At 44.0% G+C, this 20,076-nt stretch overlaps 1 protein-coding gene across 3 annotated transcripts in view; it reads right to left on the bottom strand.

The window, feature by feature from the left end:
• The window catches only part of ERMP1 (endoplasmic reticulum metallopeptidase 1), a 45,511-nt gene extending 27,895 nt beyond the window's left edge, over positions 1-17,616 (bottom strand). For 2 of the 3 annotated variants that reach the window (XM_080987778.1, XM_080987776.1), the window contains exons 1-5: positions 17,241-17,615; positions 7,686-7,987; positions 6,579-6,706; positions 2,574-2,679; positions 40-186 (exon numbers count right to left, since the gene is read on the bottom strand). In XM_080987778.1, the coding sequence (XP_080843904.1) occupies positions 40-186; positions 2,574-2,679; positions 6,579-6,706; positions 7,686-7,987; positions 17,241-17,578 (1,021 nt within the window). In that variant the 5' untranslated portion in view covers positions 17,579-17,615. Of the gene's footprint in view, positions 1-39; positions 187-2,573; positions 2,680-6,578; positions 6,707-7,685; positions 7,988-17,240 lie in introns of all 3 variants that reach the window. The other variant, XM_080987777.1, reaches the window with a different exon arrangement.
• Positions 17,617-20,076: the final 2,460 nt, after the last annotated feature.

The raw sequence follows: 20,076 nt of genomic DNA on the forward strand, positions 1-20,076 counted from the left end.
GCAGAAATAAAGGCCCAACCAAACGGTCAAGCAACATACCTGGAACGTTGCCGAAATCTCTGTAAATGCGGAAATCTGTTTCTGCGGGGATAATGCCACTCTGAAACACTTCCTGAGCCACGACACAACCAAAAGGGTGCTTTGCAGCAGAGATATATGCTTGCACCAGCCAGGGGTTTTCAGGTCCTGGAATAATTAGGAAACAATTGCAAAAATGAAGAATTGCCCGATTTTAAATTTGCACTCTGTATTTGATTTGTAGCTTGACCTATCCCAAAGACACAGGCTTGACTCATACAGCCACATTTATTTACCTGGACCTCTCAATCCCATATTGCTCAGTAGCATCTCCACCCCAATGTTCTGCTCCGAGGTCCTTCTGGCGGTTCCCTCACCGCGAGAAGTGAAGTTACAGGGAACCAGGCAGAGGGCCTTCTCGGTGGTGGCGCCTGCCCTGTGGAACGCCCTCCCATCAGATGCCAAGGAATTAACAAATATCTGACTTTTAGAAGACATCTGAAGGCAGCCCTGTTTAGAGAAGCTTTTAATGTTTAATGTTTTATCGTGTTTCTAATATTCTGTTGGGAGATGCCCAGAGTGGCTGGGGAAACCCAACCAGATGGGCGGGGTAGAAATAATAAATGGTGGTGGTGGTGATGATGATGACTATCCAGAGAAGGTCTTCAGAGGTCATAGCCAGGGGAATCTGGGTCAGGAAACATTTCCTTCGTGGACCTCCTTTACGTATCTTAATGTTGAAACCGTAAGGTGGGGATATTATGCAGAGCAAGAAACTGCGTCGATGACACCTGTGTTTTTAGTTCCAGCATAGCTGAAGGCAAATACAAATAGTCCCGAAATCTGGATTTACAGGAAGTAATTTGTGCTGGATCCAGAGACCTTTGACCTTGAGGAAGGGTTGAACAACGGCCACTTCCCATTGTAGCCCCTTTGTGCTTCCCCAAAAAATTCTGCTTCAGAGGGTTGGGAGACCATTGGGAACAGATGGAGATGGGAATTGCATAGAAGCTTCCACTGGATCTCAGCCTCTTCCATAAACATTTTATTTATTCATTTTTATTTTATTAAATATATATCCTCCCAAGGGAGCCCCAGGTCCTGCTATTTGAAGAAGGGGCTGAACTGAACCCAACCCCTTTAGCTGCAAACCCCCCCCCCATCAACTGTGAACTGTATCGATGCTCAAATTGTTTCCTTGTAATCCAAATTTCAGGGATATTTGCATTCATCTTTAACAATACTGGAACTAAAAACACAGGCAAAAGTACTTCTGAACGAACTACTTGCTCTTTTGTTTCGTTGCCTGATGGGAGCAATGTTTTGATACATTGACTATTTTCTCTCTCTCTCTCCATAAAAACCTTCCCCAGAGAGCTTTACAAGCTCAGCTGAAACAGTACGTAATAATAAAAATAAACAACAGTGTTCAGTCAGCAATCATACATCCATTCAAATAAACAAACAATAAAAACAATTCAATCAATATAAAGTAATCCAATAGCAGAGGACGAAAGATGAATGCATTTCTAGTGTCTAGAATTCTATTTGTGTCATTCTTTGAGTCAGTGTTTGCAAGAATAGCAATAAATATTAACATAGTGGAACACGGGCAAACTTCCCAAACCAAATTGCTACTGGTAAATATGCCTCCTACATTGTTCTTGTAATAATGCAGGAGAAGAGAATACTTGAAATTGCAGTTAAAGATACAGAGATTATTAGTGAGACTCAGAAAAAAGTTAAGCATGTGCAGAGGTTACTCTTTGATACTTAAACTTCTTGTAATCACCCCGAGGCAGAAGCATACACAAAACTGCAACTGCAGGTTTATCTACTATGTAGGAGTAGATTCCTTCTATAACAGAAAGGGGGAGGAGGGGATTTTTCAGGCCAAAAGCATACGAACTGAATAGAACTTGAAACTAACTCTATCAATGACCAGTGTTTAGACGGGTAAAGAAAAAGCGATTTATATGCGTTGTATTGCGAGATAATATTGTGCCACCAGGTGGCAACATGGAGTCCCGGTTTTTCTCTACCTGTTTTCCCTGTTTAAATTTACAACACTTTAAACCGAAACACTTCTTTGCCGCGTCTAGATCCAGCCTCGATTTCTGCCATTTTACACAGGCCTTATGTAAGAAATTCATTCACTTTTGCTGATCTTTCAAACATGTTCCCATTTAATACAGAAAATCTAGAGTTGCCAAACCAGTTTAAATGCTAGCTGGAACATCAAGGGGCTGAACGGTTTAATATTAACCTTATCTGAATATCAGATCAGATGACTTAAGAACAAGGATAACTAATTCAGTCAGCAATTATTCTGACTGTGGGGGAAAAACCTGATTTCCCCACCTTTAATCTTACACCTGTTTGCTTTCGCCAGAGCCACGATGAAAGTTCAACTATATGATAACCTTTTAAACATAACAACAATGGATTCTGCATCAGTTGTATTCGAGTAGAGTTTTGTTTTGGATTTGTTTGTTTTATTAAAAAAAAAGAAAGCATGATAGGGGATACATGATAGGGGATATTAAGCCTCTTACCTGTCTGAAACACAAGTTCTTTCCCTCCTACTCCAGCAGCCTCCAGATTAATAAATGCTCTAACTGATTTAGCCCAGGGGTGCTGAGTAATGAAGCCATGACTAGCCTTGATGAGAAGCAAAAACGCGAAACGTCAAACATGGCAAGACATTTGAATCAGCGTCTCATCACACAAAAGCAATTCTGGTTCTCACAAAACGTTAGGAGACAATGTTGTAAGGCAAGGAAATAACTTGTCGCAAGAGCACAGAACTAGTTAAACTGCAAAATGTCCGACGGGGCTTCTGTGCCTTCCGATTGGCTGCTGGAGCTTCCTTTTGAAGGCAGCAAGAGGGCTGGGGGGGGGGCATCAAATTTTGGCCTCGCATTGAAAACGCTTTAAGCGTTTTGAAAAATAGTTTGAATTTGCCATAAGCTCCCCATCGCCATCTAGTGTCACGTTTGTACAATGTGCACTTAACACACACTTAAAACGTTCTATTTGCAGCTGCATAGCTGGGTCCTAGGAATGCTCAAGCCTTTAAAGCACAACATCAATATCTGGATCCATTGCAATCTGCCTCAATTCAGCCTTGTTTGGGGACAGAAACTGCTTTGGTTGCCCTGGTTGGGTGGTCAATCCTGGGAACTGGACAGGAAACCTTTGTCTCTTTCAGTTCTGCTACAACTCTCAGCCACTTTGAATACCACTGAGCACAGTAGTCTTTTGGGACAGCTAAAGGGGACAGGTATAGGGACGCGGGTGGCGCTGTGGGTTAAACCACAGATCCTAGGACTTGCCGATGAGAAGGTTCGCGGTTCGAATCCCTGCTACGGGGTGAGCTCCCGTTGCTCGGTCCCTGCTCCTGCCCACCTAGCAGTCTGAAAGCACGTCAAAGTGCAAGTAGATAAATAGGTACCGCTCCGGCGGGAAGGTAAACGGCGTTTCCGTGCACTGCTCTGGTTTGTCAGAAGCGGCTTAGTCATGCTGGCCACATGACCCGGAAGCTGTACGCTGGCTCCCTCGGCCAATAAAGTGAGATGAGCGCCGCAACCCCAGAGTAGGCCACGACTGGACCTAATGGTCAGGGGTCCCTTTAGCTTTACTTTAAAGGGGACGGGTACTGGATACACAGTCAATGCATCAATTGATTGGCAGCTCTGATTACTCATGGAGGTTGGGTGTCAAAAAGGTGGCACTGGGAGACTTCCAGTACTTTTCCATGTACAGTGGTACCTCGGGTTACATACGCTTCAGGTTACAGACTCCGTTAACCCAGAAATATTGCTTCAGGTTAAGAACTTTGCTTCAGGATGAGAACAGATTCAGGTTAAGAACGGACCTCTGGAACGAATTAAGTACTTAACCCGAGGTACCACTGTATAAAACTATGTTTTTTCCTTTAAAATTCATGCAAAAAAGTTGGGGGTCGTCTTATACACGGGTAGTGCATAGGGTGGACGTTTGATTGGTTGCTGCAGAGGCTACTGATGTGTTATTGGTTGCTGCGTCAATGGGTGGTGCTGATGGGCTGATGCTCCAGCAGTTGGGCAGGCGATTGGCAGCTTCTGCGAGCAACGGGACAGACAGGAGGCGGATTTTGTGACACGTGCGGGTGAGCTATTTTCGGCAACCCCCCCTAAAAAAAGCTCAACAACCCTGGGTAATCCCCCCCATCTTCTTAAATTTGAGCCCCCCAAAATAGAGGGCGTCTTATAGATGGGGGCGTCTTACTAGACGGAAAAGTACAGTATTTACTTAAAGCATTTTATCCTACTCATCAGCCCAAAAGTCACCCACAGCGTACAGAAACAAGCAAAACAGTGCCTTCCCTCAAGATTGCAGTGCCATAGTGCTTGCAGCTTTTCAAGCTCTAAACCAGGCATGGAGGAGCCTGGGGGGGGGGTGGAAGGCAAGGATTGCCCAGAGTTCATGAGCTTTTTTTAGGGGGGAAAGGCCAATGTTGTTGAGATTGGGGGGGGGGGCAAAATTGTTGAGCTTTTTTTAGGGGAGAAAGGCCACAGTTGCAGAGCTTTTTTTAGGGGGATAAAGGCCAAAGGGACCCCTGACCATTAGGTCCAGTTGTGACCGACTCTGGGGTTGCGGCGCTCATCTCACTTTATTGGCCGAGGGAGCCGGCGTACAGCTTCCAGGTCATGTGGCCAGAATGACTAAGCTGCTTCTGGCGAACCAGAGCAGCACATGGAAACGCCATTTACCTTCCCGCCGGAGCGGTACCTATTTATCTACTTGCACTTTGACATGCTTTCGAACTGCTAGGTTGGCAGGAGCAGGGACCGAACAATGGGAGCTCACCCCGTCACGGGGATTCGAACCGCCGACCTTCTGATCGGCAAGTCCTAGGCTCTGTGGTTTAACCCACAGCGCCACCTGTGTCCCGAGCTTTTTTTATGGGGGCATTAATTGTTGAGCTTTTTTAAGGGGGGAAGGCCAAAGTTTTTCAACTTTTTTTTTTTTTTTTTAAGAATAATTTCTATTAAGTTTTCCATTTTAACAATTCAATCAAATCACATTAAATATTCCAAATTATACAAATACATATCATAAAGTCCAAATATTTTGCCAAATTATAAATTTTTGTTCGGGCTTCCCATGCTTCAAGGTTCTAATGCCTTGAGTTTCCAATAGTTCCTTCTTTAAAACTTCCTGCTGTTATCCTTCTTTCTTTCGTAGCCTCTGAGTTGTTTCCACAGGCGAGCTGAAGTGAACAATAATATGCTTCTGTGTGAACTTTGTATGACTCTCCTTTTTTTTTGTTTTTTTGCAGCTGGTAAGTCTTTTATTTGCAGTATGTCCTCACACGCTGGTATTTATGCCGATTCAATCCAAAAGTCCTTCTCTGGTTGCAGACGCCATCTTCTCTCAGTTCTGATGAAATAAAGTCTAGGCGTTTGCTCATTAATTTTCTCTGACAGGTTGCACCAAACATTAATCTTTCCAGGGGAGGTTTGCCAAATCGGGCTTGAAATACAGCTATAATAACAAAGTAAGAGCTCACCTCTCCCTATGAATATTAATCTCTGCAACTCAGTCTGTTTCACAATGGCGGATCCCGATTAAATAGCGTGTCACAGGAGAGTCTTTTATCTTCTTCCAAGTATTTCAAAGAGCAAAGGCTTTAGTTAATGTTATTATTTCCACACAGTTTATATTTCCCAATCTCCCAATGCTATAGGTAATGTAGACGGTTCTTCTGGGGGGGGGGGGTTGTTAGGTATTATTGTAGTAGAAAAAGAAAAACTTTTATCCCCCCTCCTTTCCGTTCCGTTCCACATACCAGTTTATTCTTTGATGTCATCTTTCTTCCTCCCGTCACTCTTGGCATCTCAGTGGCTGTAGTTGGCAGATTAATTACCCTTTCTTCACCCGAAGCATGTCCAAAATTCTTAAATCCAATTTTTTATCTTAAAGTTTTTCAACTTTTCTTGGGGGGGGGGGAGGCTAACAATTAACTGCAACGCTAACATGCGTGCAAAGCAGACTAAAAAAGATTGACCTTATGACGCTATGTAGGGACAGAGCGAGGAGGCAGGGGTCAGAAACATTCAAAATACTTTACTTTTCTTCCCGCGATCGATAAGGGTCCTGCAATCGCCCAAGAATCTACCTGTCGATTGCGGTCGACCGATTGGACATCACTGCTCTACACGAAACTGCTGGGAAAGGATTTGGGGTTTATGGTGCCAACAGTATGTAGAGGACACCAGAGCTACTGCAAAACATGGCAGCACCCAAAGTAAGCGGCTCTTGCATTTTCCCTTCCTCTGCTTCTTCTCCTGCCCCTCCTCTGAAAACTTTTTTAATGCATTGATGCTGCTAATGCCATCCTGTATTCTTTTCACTGACTGGCTTCAGGTGGGAGCCAATCTCACTGTTTTCATACACATTGTTGAGTCACTCTGAGGACCTTCAGATGCAAAATATAAACCAATACTATAAAGAAATGCAGTTGTTTTGTTTTCTGATTTTTCATTGATTTTATTGTTTCATAAATCCACGCTTACCTGCAAGACACTCTCTTCTGCACCATTAAACAGGAATATGACAGCATGCTGCAATGGTTTGGGTGATTTAGAAAGAGTGTGCAGTATCTCAAGCATCACAGAACAGCTGACTGCATCATCACTGGCCCCTTAAAATGAAAGTATACAGAGCGCAATCAATTTATGTGTATTGATGCACAACTGCTGCACAATTTTTTAAAACCTCATCTGAGTAAAACGCCTTAAAAAGGTTTCCTTTCAACCTTGTATTGTTACATGAAAACACCCTAAGAGGATTATGGAAACGAAACGAAGAATTTCCTCCCTCCTTGCCAATTGCGAGAGTTTGAAAGCGCTTGGCATAAAAACAGATGCAGTCCTTCCTTTCGTTAGCATTTCAAAAAGCAAAAGGAAAATGACTGTGTTCAAGCACAAAATTATCAAGAGAGTTCTGAGCCATGATGGCCTTTGACATTTTAATAGTTTTATAAAACTACTGAGGGTTTTTTAAAACAAACAAGCAAACAAACAAAAAACTACTGTGCAAAAATTTCATTACCCAGATTCAGAAAAGTTTGTGGGATAAGCCTTTGTAGGCAGGTTAAGTCTTGTTAACAAAATTACGTTCAGGTAAGAGGTTTTTTGCCTTTTATAAAATGTTAAGCTGGATAACCAGTAAATTACAACTAATTTTAAATCTGCAGAAAAAGTAAAAGTGTGGGGGGGGGGGGAATGTATACAAATTCACCCCATTAATATAAGCTTTTGAAAAGGAAAAATATTCTCAGCGTGCTGTGAAGCTGACGGTGTCTACAAAGAGCCCAACAACTAAGACTTACAAAGCATAAAAGGTAAAGGGACACTTGGCCGTTAGTCTCAGTGGTTTACACCACAGCACCACTTGCGTCCCTTTTACAAAGCATAAGCAACTTTAAATAGAATATTTAGGCCAGCTTAATAAATTGCATTTGTGGAGAATTCTTAGAAATTTCTCCACCAGAAACAGTGAATAGAAAGATCTGGGCCTTCGCTGGGGTGCACCTCTTAAAGAAAGGGGGAAACACAAATTTCCTGCGAAGTGGCAGCCCCCCTGCCCCCATTATACAATTTTTTTCTGATGTTACCTACCGACAGTATGTGGTACAGAGTCAAAGTGGCAGTTGGAGAGTACTGAATGCTCTGCTCCGGTCCTGGGTTCTAGCTTGACCACGACATTAGTAACGTTGTCATAGTAACTGGTAAAGCCTCCGAGAAAATCAATACTGAAGGTGCCTGTGGGCCTCTGTATATCGACAGAGATGGTATGGACATGACTGCTTTGAGTTTCAATAGCTTTAACTTGTTCCAAGAGGTAGTTGACTGTGAAGATTTCGTTTTCTGGACTTCCAACTGCTCTGGGCCCAATTGCAGTAATGTTTTCTAGGTAAGTCCTGTAGGAGACCATAACAGGGCATTAGATTAGAAGAATGTCTTAAAACTTACAAATGCATGTAAACTCAGCTGCAATAGAGCAGGCCATTGAAGAAGAAAGCTAGATCTGTTGGTGTGAACAATGACATAATTGCAAGAACAGTCCTTAAGCTATTAGGTAGGCAAACTAAGGCCCAGGGGCTGGATCCGGCCCAATCACCTTCTAAATACGGCCCGCGGACGGTCCGGGAATCAGCGTGTTTTTACATGAGTAGAATGTGTCCTTTTATTTAAAATGCATCTCTGGGTTATTTGTGGGGCATAATAATTCATTCTCTTTTTTTTCTTTCCAAAATATAGTCTGGCCCCCCACAAGGTCTGAGGGACAGTGGACCGGCCCCCTGCTGGAAAAGTTTGCTGACCCCTGACAGGGCAAATGGGGCTTAACGTTCCACTGACTACCAAAGGAGGAAAACAAAATGTCCGTTCAGCAGCTTAGTCTCCATGCACCACTGAAGACAGGCTAGAAATATGTTAAATAGCAGTACAAATATGGGCACGTTACTGATTGTAATACTTCAAAAGAACAAGAGGGGACATCTAGTGATGACCACCCACCCAAATGTGCAACAGATTCCTGCCTGAGCAAATAGGTCTTCCCTTTCTTCTTCGGCTGCCCCATAGCCTCCTGTGTCCCCACACCAGAATCTCCTCTGCCAACTCTATGGAGAAGATCTTGTGGCTGTAGGAGAGGTTGCTGGGGGAAGAAGAAGAAGAAGAAGAAGAAGAAGAAGAAGAAGAAGAAGAAGACATCCACTCACACAAAACTTGGATGTCACCCAATGTTTACAGTGATTATGCCCAGAGATTTTTTAAAAACCCATTCATATTTCATGAACACTGGAATCTGGCAATCTTCCGCCTATGTGGGGTTATTCTATTTATCCTCACACCAATGTGGACTACCTCAAGCCCACCCAGTGAGTTTCATACTTAACTGAGGATGTAACCTAGGTCCAACTCTGTGTTAAATATACCATATGTATCTTTCCATATACACAACACACCCTAATATAATAATAATAATAATAATAATAATTTATTATTTATACCCCGCCCATCTGGCTGAGTTTCCCCAGCCACTCTGGGCGGCTCCCAATCAAGTATTAAAAACAATACAGCGTTAAATATTAAAAACGTCCCTGAACAGGGCTGCCTACAGATGTCTTTTAAAGATAGGATAGCTATTTATTTCCTTCACATCTGAAGGGCGGGCGCCACTACCGAGAACGCCCTCTGTCTGGTTCCCTGTAACCTTACTTCTCGCAATGAGGGAACCGCCAGAAGGCCCTCGGCGCTGGATCTCAATGTCCGGGCTGAAGGATGGGGATGGAGACGTTCCTTCAGGTATACAGGACCAAGGCCGTTTAGGGCTTTAAAGGTCAGCACCAACACTTTGAATTGTGCTCGGAAACGTACTAACCATCTGATTTAATGCCCAGGGCATTATCTGAATATTAATCAAAAGTTTTTATTTTTATGTTTATTGGTCACTTTTTTGCCATAGCAACTCAAAAGTGTCTTAAAACATTTTAAGCAAAAAACATATACACATGCATAAATACATTAAAACTAACAATTTCTTTTTAAAACCAAAAATAATCTAACAGATAACACAAATGACACAGCAACCCTGTATGTGTATAGTCATTATCCGGGAGAGTTCCATTAGAATATAAATAATAATTTGCACTTCAGTTTCTCAGGTGTTTGCTTCAGATACTACCTATAACATACCTGCATATGTTTGATGGCTACACAAGGTCGTACACGCCAAACTGCAAAATATTTAACGCACTGCTTTTCCTTGAAAATTAAAGTTGCTTGAAACTAAGTCCTGCTGAAACCAGCAGGACTTAAAACTAGGGCAGTTTATGAGCATCGCTGCCAAAGGCTGCAATTCTATACATATGCATTTGGAAGTGTTATACTGAAATCAATATGACCCAGTTCTAAATAAATTGGTTTAGGTTTGAAGTGCAAAGGGAGATCTGTTGCTAAAAACTACAAAGAGCTGCATGTGTACGAAATAAAAGGGGAAAAGGAAGTTCCATAAAGCCTGATATCGAACAGGAGGAGATAAGAAAATAACAAACAGGAACTCCAAGGCTCACTTTACCTAAAACTTGATGAAAGAGGTGATGAACTTCCTCCTGGTAAATTTAAATAATGCAAGCACTAGAAAGTAGTTCCAATGCGTTCTTCTTAGCTCAGCTTTAAAACTCAATACAGTGGTACCTCGGGTTAAGTACTTAATTCGTTTCAGAGGTCCGTTCTTAACCTGAAACTGTTCTTAACCTGAAGCACCACTTTAGCTAATGGGGCCTCCTGCTGCCGCTGCGCCACCAGAGCACGATTTCTGTTCTCATCCTAAAGCAAAGTTCTTAACCCAAGGTAATATTTCTGGGTTAGCGGAGTCTGTAACCTGAAGCGTATGTAACCTGAAGCGTATGTAACCTGAGGTACCACTGTAATCAGGTTTCAAAAAGTCGCCCGAAATGTGAGCGTACACCTAGGAATCTGAAATATTTATTCGCAGTAACTTGCACAAGATTGGTTCAAGAGTACTGAAGCAACAAGTGACACAGACTTTCAGCACATGGTTCTCCTAAATTTGACTGAAGGAATGGAAACTGTTGGTGTTGGGGAGACGAGGAGGTGATAAGAATGTTTTAAAAGTTGTTTTTCTATACCATGTTCCTTACAGTTACACTCATTTCCATGGGTCCCACGCGAAAATGTTAACAGAAGCCTTGCTCCACCCTCTGCTTCTCAATGTGTATTGCATTGTTTTATGTACTGTGGCTTGCCGTTGTTTTATTGATTATAGTTTAGATATTACTGTAACTGTTGAGTGGATTTCTGTTTAACTTTTATACGTTGATATTATTATTTTATACTACTCTAATGATTGTTGAATGTTACTTTTTTGATGGAGGTTGCCTATTTTAAAGTTATGTTTTATTATCACATTTTTGTATTGCATTAGATTGTTATAAGATGTAGATTTTGTTTCTTCAGCTTGTAAACCGCCTTGAGTATTGTAAGATAGAAATACAAATTAAAAAATGAAAATGAAATGAATGACAGAACCCTTAAATACAAATTGGGACACTTTCCCTTGTTTATACTAATACTGAATTGTTACAGAAAAGCAGCCTTTGTAAACCACTTGGAGGTTTCTTCTATAACCAAGAAATAATATAAGTTTTTATGAAGTAAATAAATAAATAAATAAATAAATAAATAAATAAAAGCCAGTTCAGCTGAAACTCTGTCTACACTCCAGAACTATGTGTCTATATTTTGGATTTGCTCTGAACAAGGAAACTACCGAAGTTTAAGCTAAATACCTTCTAAAACAGAAACAAGGCACTGGATTGGACAGCAACAGTTCAGGGTTATTATTTTTTTTAAAAAAAGAATAAATTATAAGTTGTGTACCCTTATCTCTCAATTTGATCCTTTTACAAGGTTTTGTATGTTTTGTGCTATTTTACACATTGCTCGTTATCTTACTGTTGTTTAGTAATTCTTTATTGTAGCAGTTAAGTGTAAACTGTAAGCTGTTAAGTGTAAACTGCTGGTATTTAACATTTGATATAAGTTGTTTATTTTATAGTTATGCGTTCATTATGATTTTTTTTGTACTGGATTAGATTGTGATCACGTGCGTGATCTTTACTGTCTGTTTTATTGTTTTTTTTCAGCTTGTAATCTGCCTTGGGAATAGAAATATACACTAACCATTGCCTCCTCCCATCATTATCCCCTTGGCTCTCAGTCTTGTTTTTTATTTCTGATTAATTACGAGCCTTGTGGTAACACAAGCCAGTTTTTATCCCAGAACAGCTTTTTCTATTTTTGGAGGCTGATTAGTAGGTTATAAAAGGAACTACCCACAAACTACCCACAGTGGCTAATAACAATGTGATTTTTGCCTCACTCTATTTCAACTATGATCAACATGAATGGGCTCAAAATACCCCAAGTAAAACTTATTTACCTGCACTGTCAGAGTCTGAAACCAGCCAAGCGCAGGCAAATTGTCCAACTGACTTATCGGCCACTTGCGACCAAGTGAAGATCTCCACCATTTGGAGTTGCATGCCTGGGAACCATAGGAACCACAGGATCTGGACCGTTTTCACACACTAATACCCCACCATGGAGAATTCTATCCGCTATACAGTGGTACCTCAGGTTAAGTACTTAATTCGTTCCGGAGGTCCGTACTTAACCTGAAACTGTTCTTAACCTGAAGCACCACCTTAGATAATGGGGCCTCCTGCTGCTGCCGCACCGCTGGAGCACGATTTCTGTTCTCATCCTGAAGCAAAGTTCTTAACCTGAAGCACTATTTCTGGGTTAGCGGAGTCTGTAACCTGAAGCGAATGTAACCTGAAGTGTATGTAACCCGAGGTACCACTGTATTTTATCCGCACAATTGGAATGAACTTTGGGAACCAAAACACTTTTTCTGTGCAGCCTGAGAAGGAGACTGAATGACGTTACAGCCAACTGTTGTAGCTTGGCTTCGCTCGCCCCGTTCCACTGCCCTGCTCACCATTGTGAAGAATATTCCTACATTACGAATGGTCCGTGTCACCAGGAAGAAAAAGAGGTCGGAATAAGCTAATATATATGTGGACAGTCCTTGGATCAAGTGACTTTTCTTCTTGGAGTTCTCTTAAGTTCTTAACCTAGCTCAAGGTCTTCTGAGCTAGCCAGATGTCTAACTGATAATCAATCACAGTCAGGCCATCATTTGAAAAATAAGACTTTACAGCCGTCTTGTCCCAAAATGGCAAACAAACATTTCATTTTGGAGACTGCAACCTTGGTTTAAGGAGCCATTTGGCCCCAGCTTACATATCTGAGTTTCTAACACTGTCTGCACAGATATGCACCTGCTATCTAAGATCTTCTGAATGTGGAAGGAGAGGTTCTAGCAGAAATATGCCCCCAAGTTGTCCTACTCAGAAGCGTTTGCTAGGATGACTAACCAGCCGGAAGAAATACAGCCTGACTAGTTGTTGTTTTTTTGCCAAAGGGGAAGTAGTGAAAGGCTCTTGTACGGCTTCTTTTCCTCTCCAAATAGTGGCGCACAAGATCCTGTCTGCTCCCTTCTCAATTCCTCCACACACGCAAGACTCATGCTACTTCTGCAAAACTCCCAAACTAAGCGAGATACAGTGGTACCTCGAGTTATGTACTTAATTCGTTCCGGAGGTCCATTCTTAATCTGAAACTGTTCTTAACCTGAAGCACCATTTTAGCTAATGAGGCCTCCCACTGCTGCCGCACCGCCAGAGCACGATTTCTGTTCTCATCCTGAAGCAAAGTTCTTAATCTGAGGTAATATTTCTGGGTTAGTGGAGTCTGTAACCTGAAGCGTCTGTAACCCGAGGTACCACTGTACAGCCCGCTTCATCCCAAATCTTCTGGGTAGTCAGTGATCACCCCTCAGATATTACACATTGTATTTATAACATACCTTTTGACTCCAATAAAGTAGTACCTCCGGTTGCGGAAGGGATCCGTTCCGGAGCTCCGGTCGGATCCCGAGGTTGTCAAAACCGAAGGTGCCTGTTCTGCACATGCGCACAGTAGAGCGCTTCTGCGCATGCGGGAAACCCGGAAAAATACTTCCAGGTTTGCCGCATACGTGTCCGAAGGATACGTAACCAGAGGTGCGCATAAGTAGAGGTACCACTGTAGTGGTATACAACGCTTCATCAAATTAAATGCACTACAAGGAATAAAATGAAAACCATAAAACCAGTAAACATTAGCAGCATCTTAAAACAATAAATATAATAAAATAATAAAGCAGCCGGTCACTAGACCAGCCACTTCCACAGGAAGGCAGGAGAAGGCGGGGAGCTACATCCTAAGCAGACATCTGAAAGCTGTAGGCAACCACAGGTCTAATGGGAGGGAGCTTAACATACAGGGGGCCATAGCAGAGAAGGCCTTGCTTGCTCCATGCTGTTATACAGCAAACAGCCCCTGATGGAGGCAAAAGGAAGGCCTCTTCCATTGATCTTAAGGCGTGGGTTAGCAGGTAGCAAGAGATGCAGTGGAATTTATCTTCTGCTGTGGTTGTCCACTAACCTCATACATCCTAGCCCTGGTGTTGGGAGCGTTCAGACCCCTAGGCGCTCACTTGTGGGGTGCCTCAGGGATCCGTCCTCTCTGCCATGCTTTTTAACATCTATATGAAGCCGCTGGGAGAGATCATACAGGGTTTGGGCTGGGTGTTCATCAGTATGCGGATGATACCCAGCTCTACCTCTCCTTTAAATTGGAACCAGTGAAGGCAGTGAACGTCTTGTATGTGTGTCTGGAGGCAGCTGGAAGACGGATGGTGGCTAACAGAATGGAGGCTGAATACTGACAAGACAGAAGTACTGTTTTGAAATGATATTTATTAAGCATTTTAAAGTTAGGAAAAAAAACAAAGAAACAAAGAAGGAAAAAAACAAGGGAAAAGCAAACAGCAGTCAAACCATACAAATCAATAAAAATAATTAAAAAAAAACAAAGACAAAACACATCAAAATCCAAAAAACAAAAGTAAACCACAAACAATTAAAAACAGATCCAATATTCCCAAATCCTTGTCATTGCCTTATTTCATTGACCTCCTCAAACCTCCCTTTTTTGTATTCCAGTTAATAATTATAACAGCAAATCCTTCCCATTTTTCATAATATTCTGTCATTAAATTACCTTAATCTATTTTAACCTTATCTTACTATAAAAGACCCTAAAACTTAAAACTTAAATCTTATTTATACCAATTTCTCATAACCATAACATATTCTTGCATAGTTCTTTTTAACATTTCTGCTAAAGCCAAATAGTTTCATTCCAACATTTTTCTAATACTCATTAATTTTACAAAACAATCCTAAATAGAATTTTTTAAAAAAAACTTTCTTCCAATCTTCCTCCAACATCTCTTCCTCCTGGTCCCGGGTTTTGTCAGTCCTTTCTGTCTCATCCATTTAGCTCATTAACCTGGTAATCTTATGTCCGAGGCCCTTAAGTCTCTTCCATGTCCCTTCCGCAGATCTTCTTCATATTTATACCTGTACTTTACTTTGTCTCCTGGTCCTTTCACTCATGGAAACTCCAACTTGACAGTATTTTTGTCCCTTCTCGACAGATCAGCCCCTTTTCCATAATCCACACTGAACTCCATGTGGTATTTAAAAGCATGTTTCAAAGTCCCTCCAAAGTTGAGGACCCCCACAACCCCAAACTCCTCACGGCCCATTGCCAGACTTGGAAAGTCAAGACATCCCTGCAGAAGTACTGTTTTGGGGCAACTGATCCTGGGTGTGAATGGGGTAACTGTGCCCCTGAAGGACCAGGTGTGCAGCCTGGGAATCATTTTGGACTCACAGCTGTCCATAGAAGCACAGGTCAATTCTGAGTCCAAGGCAGCTGTCTACCAGCTCCATCTGGTATGCCCACAGACTGTCTCGCCAGAGTGGTGCATGCCCTGGTTATCTCCCACTTGGACTACTGCAATGCGTTCTTTGTGGGGCTACCTTTGAAGGTGACTCAGAAACTACAACTAATCCAGAATGCGGCAGCTAGACTGGTGACTTGGAGCGGCCGCCGAGACCATATAACACCAGTCCTAAAGGATCTACACTGGCTCCCAGTATGTTCCTGAGCACAATTCAAAGTGTTGGTGCTGACCTTTAAAGCCCTAAACAGCCTTGGTCAAGTATACCTGAAGGAGCATCTCCACCCCCATCGTTCAGCCCAGACAATGAGGTCCAGCTCTGAAGGCCTTCTGGCAGTTCCCTCACTGTGAGAAGCAAAGTTACAGGAAACCAGGCAGAGGGTCTTCTTGTCGGTGGCACCTCCCTGTGAAACGCCCTCTCATCAGATGTCAAGGAAATAAAAAACTATTTGACTTTCAGAAGACATCTGAAGGCAGCCTTGTATTGGGAGGTTTTTAATGTTTGATTATTTATTATGTTTTAACATATGTTTGGAAGCTGTTCAGAGTGGCTTGGGAAACCCAGCCAGACGGACGGGATATAAATAATAAAATTACTGTTATTACAGAAATCATTTCTGGGGCTTTGCCACAGTTCAATTAAACCACAGAGATTCTGAAAACACGAATGCTCCCTGTTCGTTCCTACCTACACATTAAAGGCACCTTAATAGCTAAAAAAGACATACTGTATTTTTCCATGTATAACACGCCCCCATGTACACAGGCCCAGCAGCTATCCTTTATTGCTAGCTACTACAATCAAAAAGGACATAGGGAACACAATGACACAACGTTTGAAACTCCTACCTAGATCAGATTCAAAGTACATCAGGGTACATCAGTACATTAATCCAGGAGGAGGGCATAGGAGACAACACCCCGGGGCCAGACACTGTATGGAACCCATAGCCCTGGGCACCCATGGGCGTGGGGCCAAGTTGGCCCTCCCAGAGGAGAACATTCCACCTCTCTCTCCATGGGCAGAGCCAATGTTTTTGTTGGGGAGGGGGACAACCAAAGCTTTTTTTAGGGGATCCTCCAAAGTTGTTGAGGACATGGGGGGGGGCTTCTGCTGGGAGGCGGGGGACACAGGACCTCAGATCATTGTGTACTTTCAATGCTTTTCAATAGCATTGTGGCTCCGTCTTCCCCGCTCCCCGGCGACGCCCATGTCTCCCTCTCCCAGCGATGCAGGTGCGCAGCGAGGACAGGGGAAGGGACCACGGGTGTAGCTAGGATTCACGTTCGAGGGGGCGGGCAGGCTTTACGTTGGAGTGGGGGCCAGAACCTCAGAAAGTTATGTACCGTATTTTTTGCTCTATAAGGCTCACTTTTTCCCTCCAAAAAAGTAAGGGGAAATGTGTGTGCGTCTTATGGAGTGAATGCAGGGAGCGCAGCTATCCCAGAAGCCAGAACAGCAAGAGGGATTGCTGCTTTCACTGCGCAGCGATCCCTCTTGCTGTTCTGGCTTCTGAGATTCAGAATATTTTTTTTCATTTTTTCCTCCTCCAAAAACTAGGTTCGTCTTGTGGTCTGGTGTGTCTTATAGAGCGAAAAATACGGTACTTGATTTTTGGAGGGGGATCTGTCTCTGGACCCTTCCCACCCACGCACCCCACTCTTGGCCACGGAAGAAGGGACCTGGGACCCGGCAAGCGCGCGCAAGAGCCGCCGCTACCTGCGGTTACCTGGCGCGCGGGGCGCTGAAATCCTCACCGGGGCGGCGCTCCGCCGGCTGCACCAGCCTCCGCAGGGAGAGGTGCGCGATCCCGCGCAGCGCCAGCAAGTAGAGCAGCAGCAGCAGGGCCGTGCGCGCCTCCGGCAGCAGCGGGAGGCCCCTCGCTCCTCCTCCTCCCCGGCTGCCCGCCGGCTTCTTCCCGTCCAGTCCGTCGGGCTCCTGGTCCGGGCGCCACGGCGGCTGCTGCTGCTGGTTTGGGCGAGGGTGCTGCTGCTGCTGCTGCTGCTGCTGAGCAGGATGCGTGCGGAGGCGCCTCACGGCACCCACGGCGGCCGAGCTGCGCTCCATGGTGGAGACCCCGGGTGCCTGGCTTTGGCTTGCAGCAGCAGCAGTATGGCAACGGCGGGAGGGCTAAAAGCGCCCGGCCGGGGCCAACCCACCTTGCTTTCGCGAGCGGGAGGCGGGCTCAGGAGTCCCTTCGCAAGGTAGCCTGGGCAGGAAATGTCAGACGGCGCTCCTCCTTCTCCTTCTCTTGGTCCCGCCCGCCACCCCGCCAGGGTCAAGCGCGGTGACTTTGCGCGAGGGCGCCTTTGCGCACTCCTTGGTCCTCGCCCACGCTCCTTCTTGGCACAAGTCGTGCGCAGAGCCGGACCTGGAAAGGTCCCTAGAGACGGGCAAACTGGGGTGCTCCCCCCACCAACCTCCGGGGAAAAGCAAAATATGCGTCTGGAGGAAGCCAGTGAGGTGGGAGGATGCAAATAATAACATGATATTGGTGGCGATGCAGTTCAAAAAAGCAAGCCGCGTTGCTGGTGTTTTGTTTTTTTGCGAGGACGCAAAACTTGCATGCAGGGCGAGATGTGCACGCGTGCATTGTGCCCTGTGTGCAACACACTACCAGGGCTCTTCTTCCTGGCGTTATTTTGATCTGCTGTCGGTGGGGCGCCCCCTGGTTTAGGTGGGGATAAGTCATAAAGAGAACGGGGAAATGAAAGAAGAGTGTGAAGGAGAGGAAGTCGAACGAAGTTCTTGTTTCTGCCACGATTTCTCCTTCAGCGCTTCTTTCGAAAGATCAAGTGTCAAATTCTTTCCAATTTTTTTAAAAAATCTTTTTTGTGCCCTTGGTTTTCCAGTGCCCTCAGTGTGTGCTTGGTCTTCCTACTGAGTAGCTCATAGCTCAGCAGTGTGTCTGCATCACCCATAGAGGCAGGGAAGGGGTCTACCGTGACAAATTTGATGTGACTGTGCCCCATTACTGTTCTCAAACACCAGAAAAAACTCCTGGAACAGCTGAAGTGATGATAAAGTCAGTGAGCATGTGTAGTTATTTTTCTCTTCCCTGCTAAAAAGCTACCACTTTTTCCACACTTTGACTGTACACAGGATTTCCAGTCAGGCAGGATAAATTACTTTTTTTAAAAAAAAGGTGCTTAAATCCTCAGTTTTATTTCTGTTTTTATACTGCTTTGTTTTATTATGTATTATTATGAGTTGGGGGTGCCAGGGTTTGGGAGTGTCAGATTTCCCTAATTTCCTGGGTCTAATAGGTGGATTTAGCCAAGTGTTAAGATACAGGCTAAGCCATTGAACTAACTTCCCATATTCAGGAAATCACCTGGTAAATCAGTCATTAACCAAAGGCAAAGGAAAGTCAGAGAGATGGCTTTCTGTGCCGTGTGGAAAATGGAAGGTACCCCTCCCTCAGCTCTGAGATAGCAGAGTTGAGTTTAGGATTGCAGTGGTGGTGATGTGACCTAGGGGTAAGAGGTTGCAGTTTGTTAAATGCAGCAAGCTGGAGAGGGAGAGAGCACAATGGTGGATTCATGTTTGAATCCAAGGCTTCTGTGGCTATGGGAGAAGCAAGACCCTCTTGGGGTGTTAATTCTGTGAACCCCTCCAACGTAGGCTCAGGTTGTATACATGTTAAATAAACCATATATCATAAAGACACCACAGTCTCCGCAGTGCCTCATTTCCATGGACCTTAGGTATGGAACCCCTGGATTCTCAGACTGCTCAGAGATTGGAGCGGTGTGTGACACTATTTTATTTGCAAGCTGCCCTGAAAAAAATATAATCAAAGGGCAGCATATAAATTCCTAAAACGAACAGGAGAATGAATTAAACTAATTTTAATTGCTCCATTGCCTGTTGTCTTTGTCCATGGAGTTTTCTTGGCAGGGATACTGGAGTGGCTTGCCGGTTCCTCCAGGTGGATCACATTTGGTCAAAACTCTCCACTATGACCTGTCCATCTTGGGTGCCCCGCTCGGCATAGGTCATAGCTTCTCTGAGTTATTCAAGCCCCTTCGCCACGGCAAGGCAGTGATCCATGAAGGGGTTTGAATTATGGTGCTGGAGGAGACTCTTGAGAGTCCCATGGACTGCAAGAAGATCAAACCTACCCATTCTGAAGGAAATCAGAGTGCTCACTGGAAGGACAGATCCTGAAGCTGAGGCGCCAAGACTTTGGCCACCTCATGAGAAGAGAAGACTCCCTGGAAAAGACCCTGATGTTGGGAAAGATTGAGGGCACAAGGAGAAGGGGACGACAGAGGACGAGATGGTTGGACAGTGTTCTTGAAGCTACCAGCATGAGTTTGACTAAACTGCAGGAGGCAGTGGAAGACAGAAGTGCCTGGCGTGCTCTGGTCCATGGAGTCACGAAGAGTCAGACACGACTAAACAACAACAACAATTGCTCCATTCTAAACAGTTAAAATAATCACCGTATTTTTTGCTCTATAAGACTCACTTTTTCCCTCCTAAAAAGTAAGGGGAAATGTTTGTGCGTCTTATGGAGCGAATGCAGGCTGCACAGCTATCCCAGAAGCCAGAACAGCAAG

This window comes from Podarcis pityusensis (genome assembly GCF_964106645.2).
Source record: "Podarcis pityusensis genome assembly, chromosome: 17".
Classification (NCBI taxonomy): Eukaryota; Metazoa; Chordata; class Lepidosauria; order Squamata; family Lacertidae; genus Podarcis; species Podarcis pityusensis.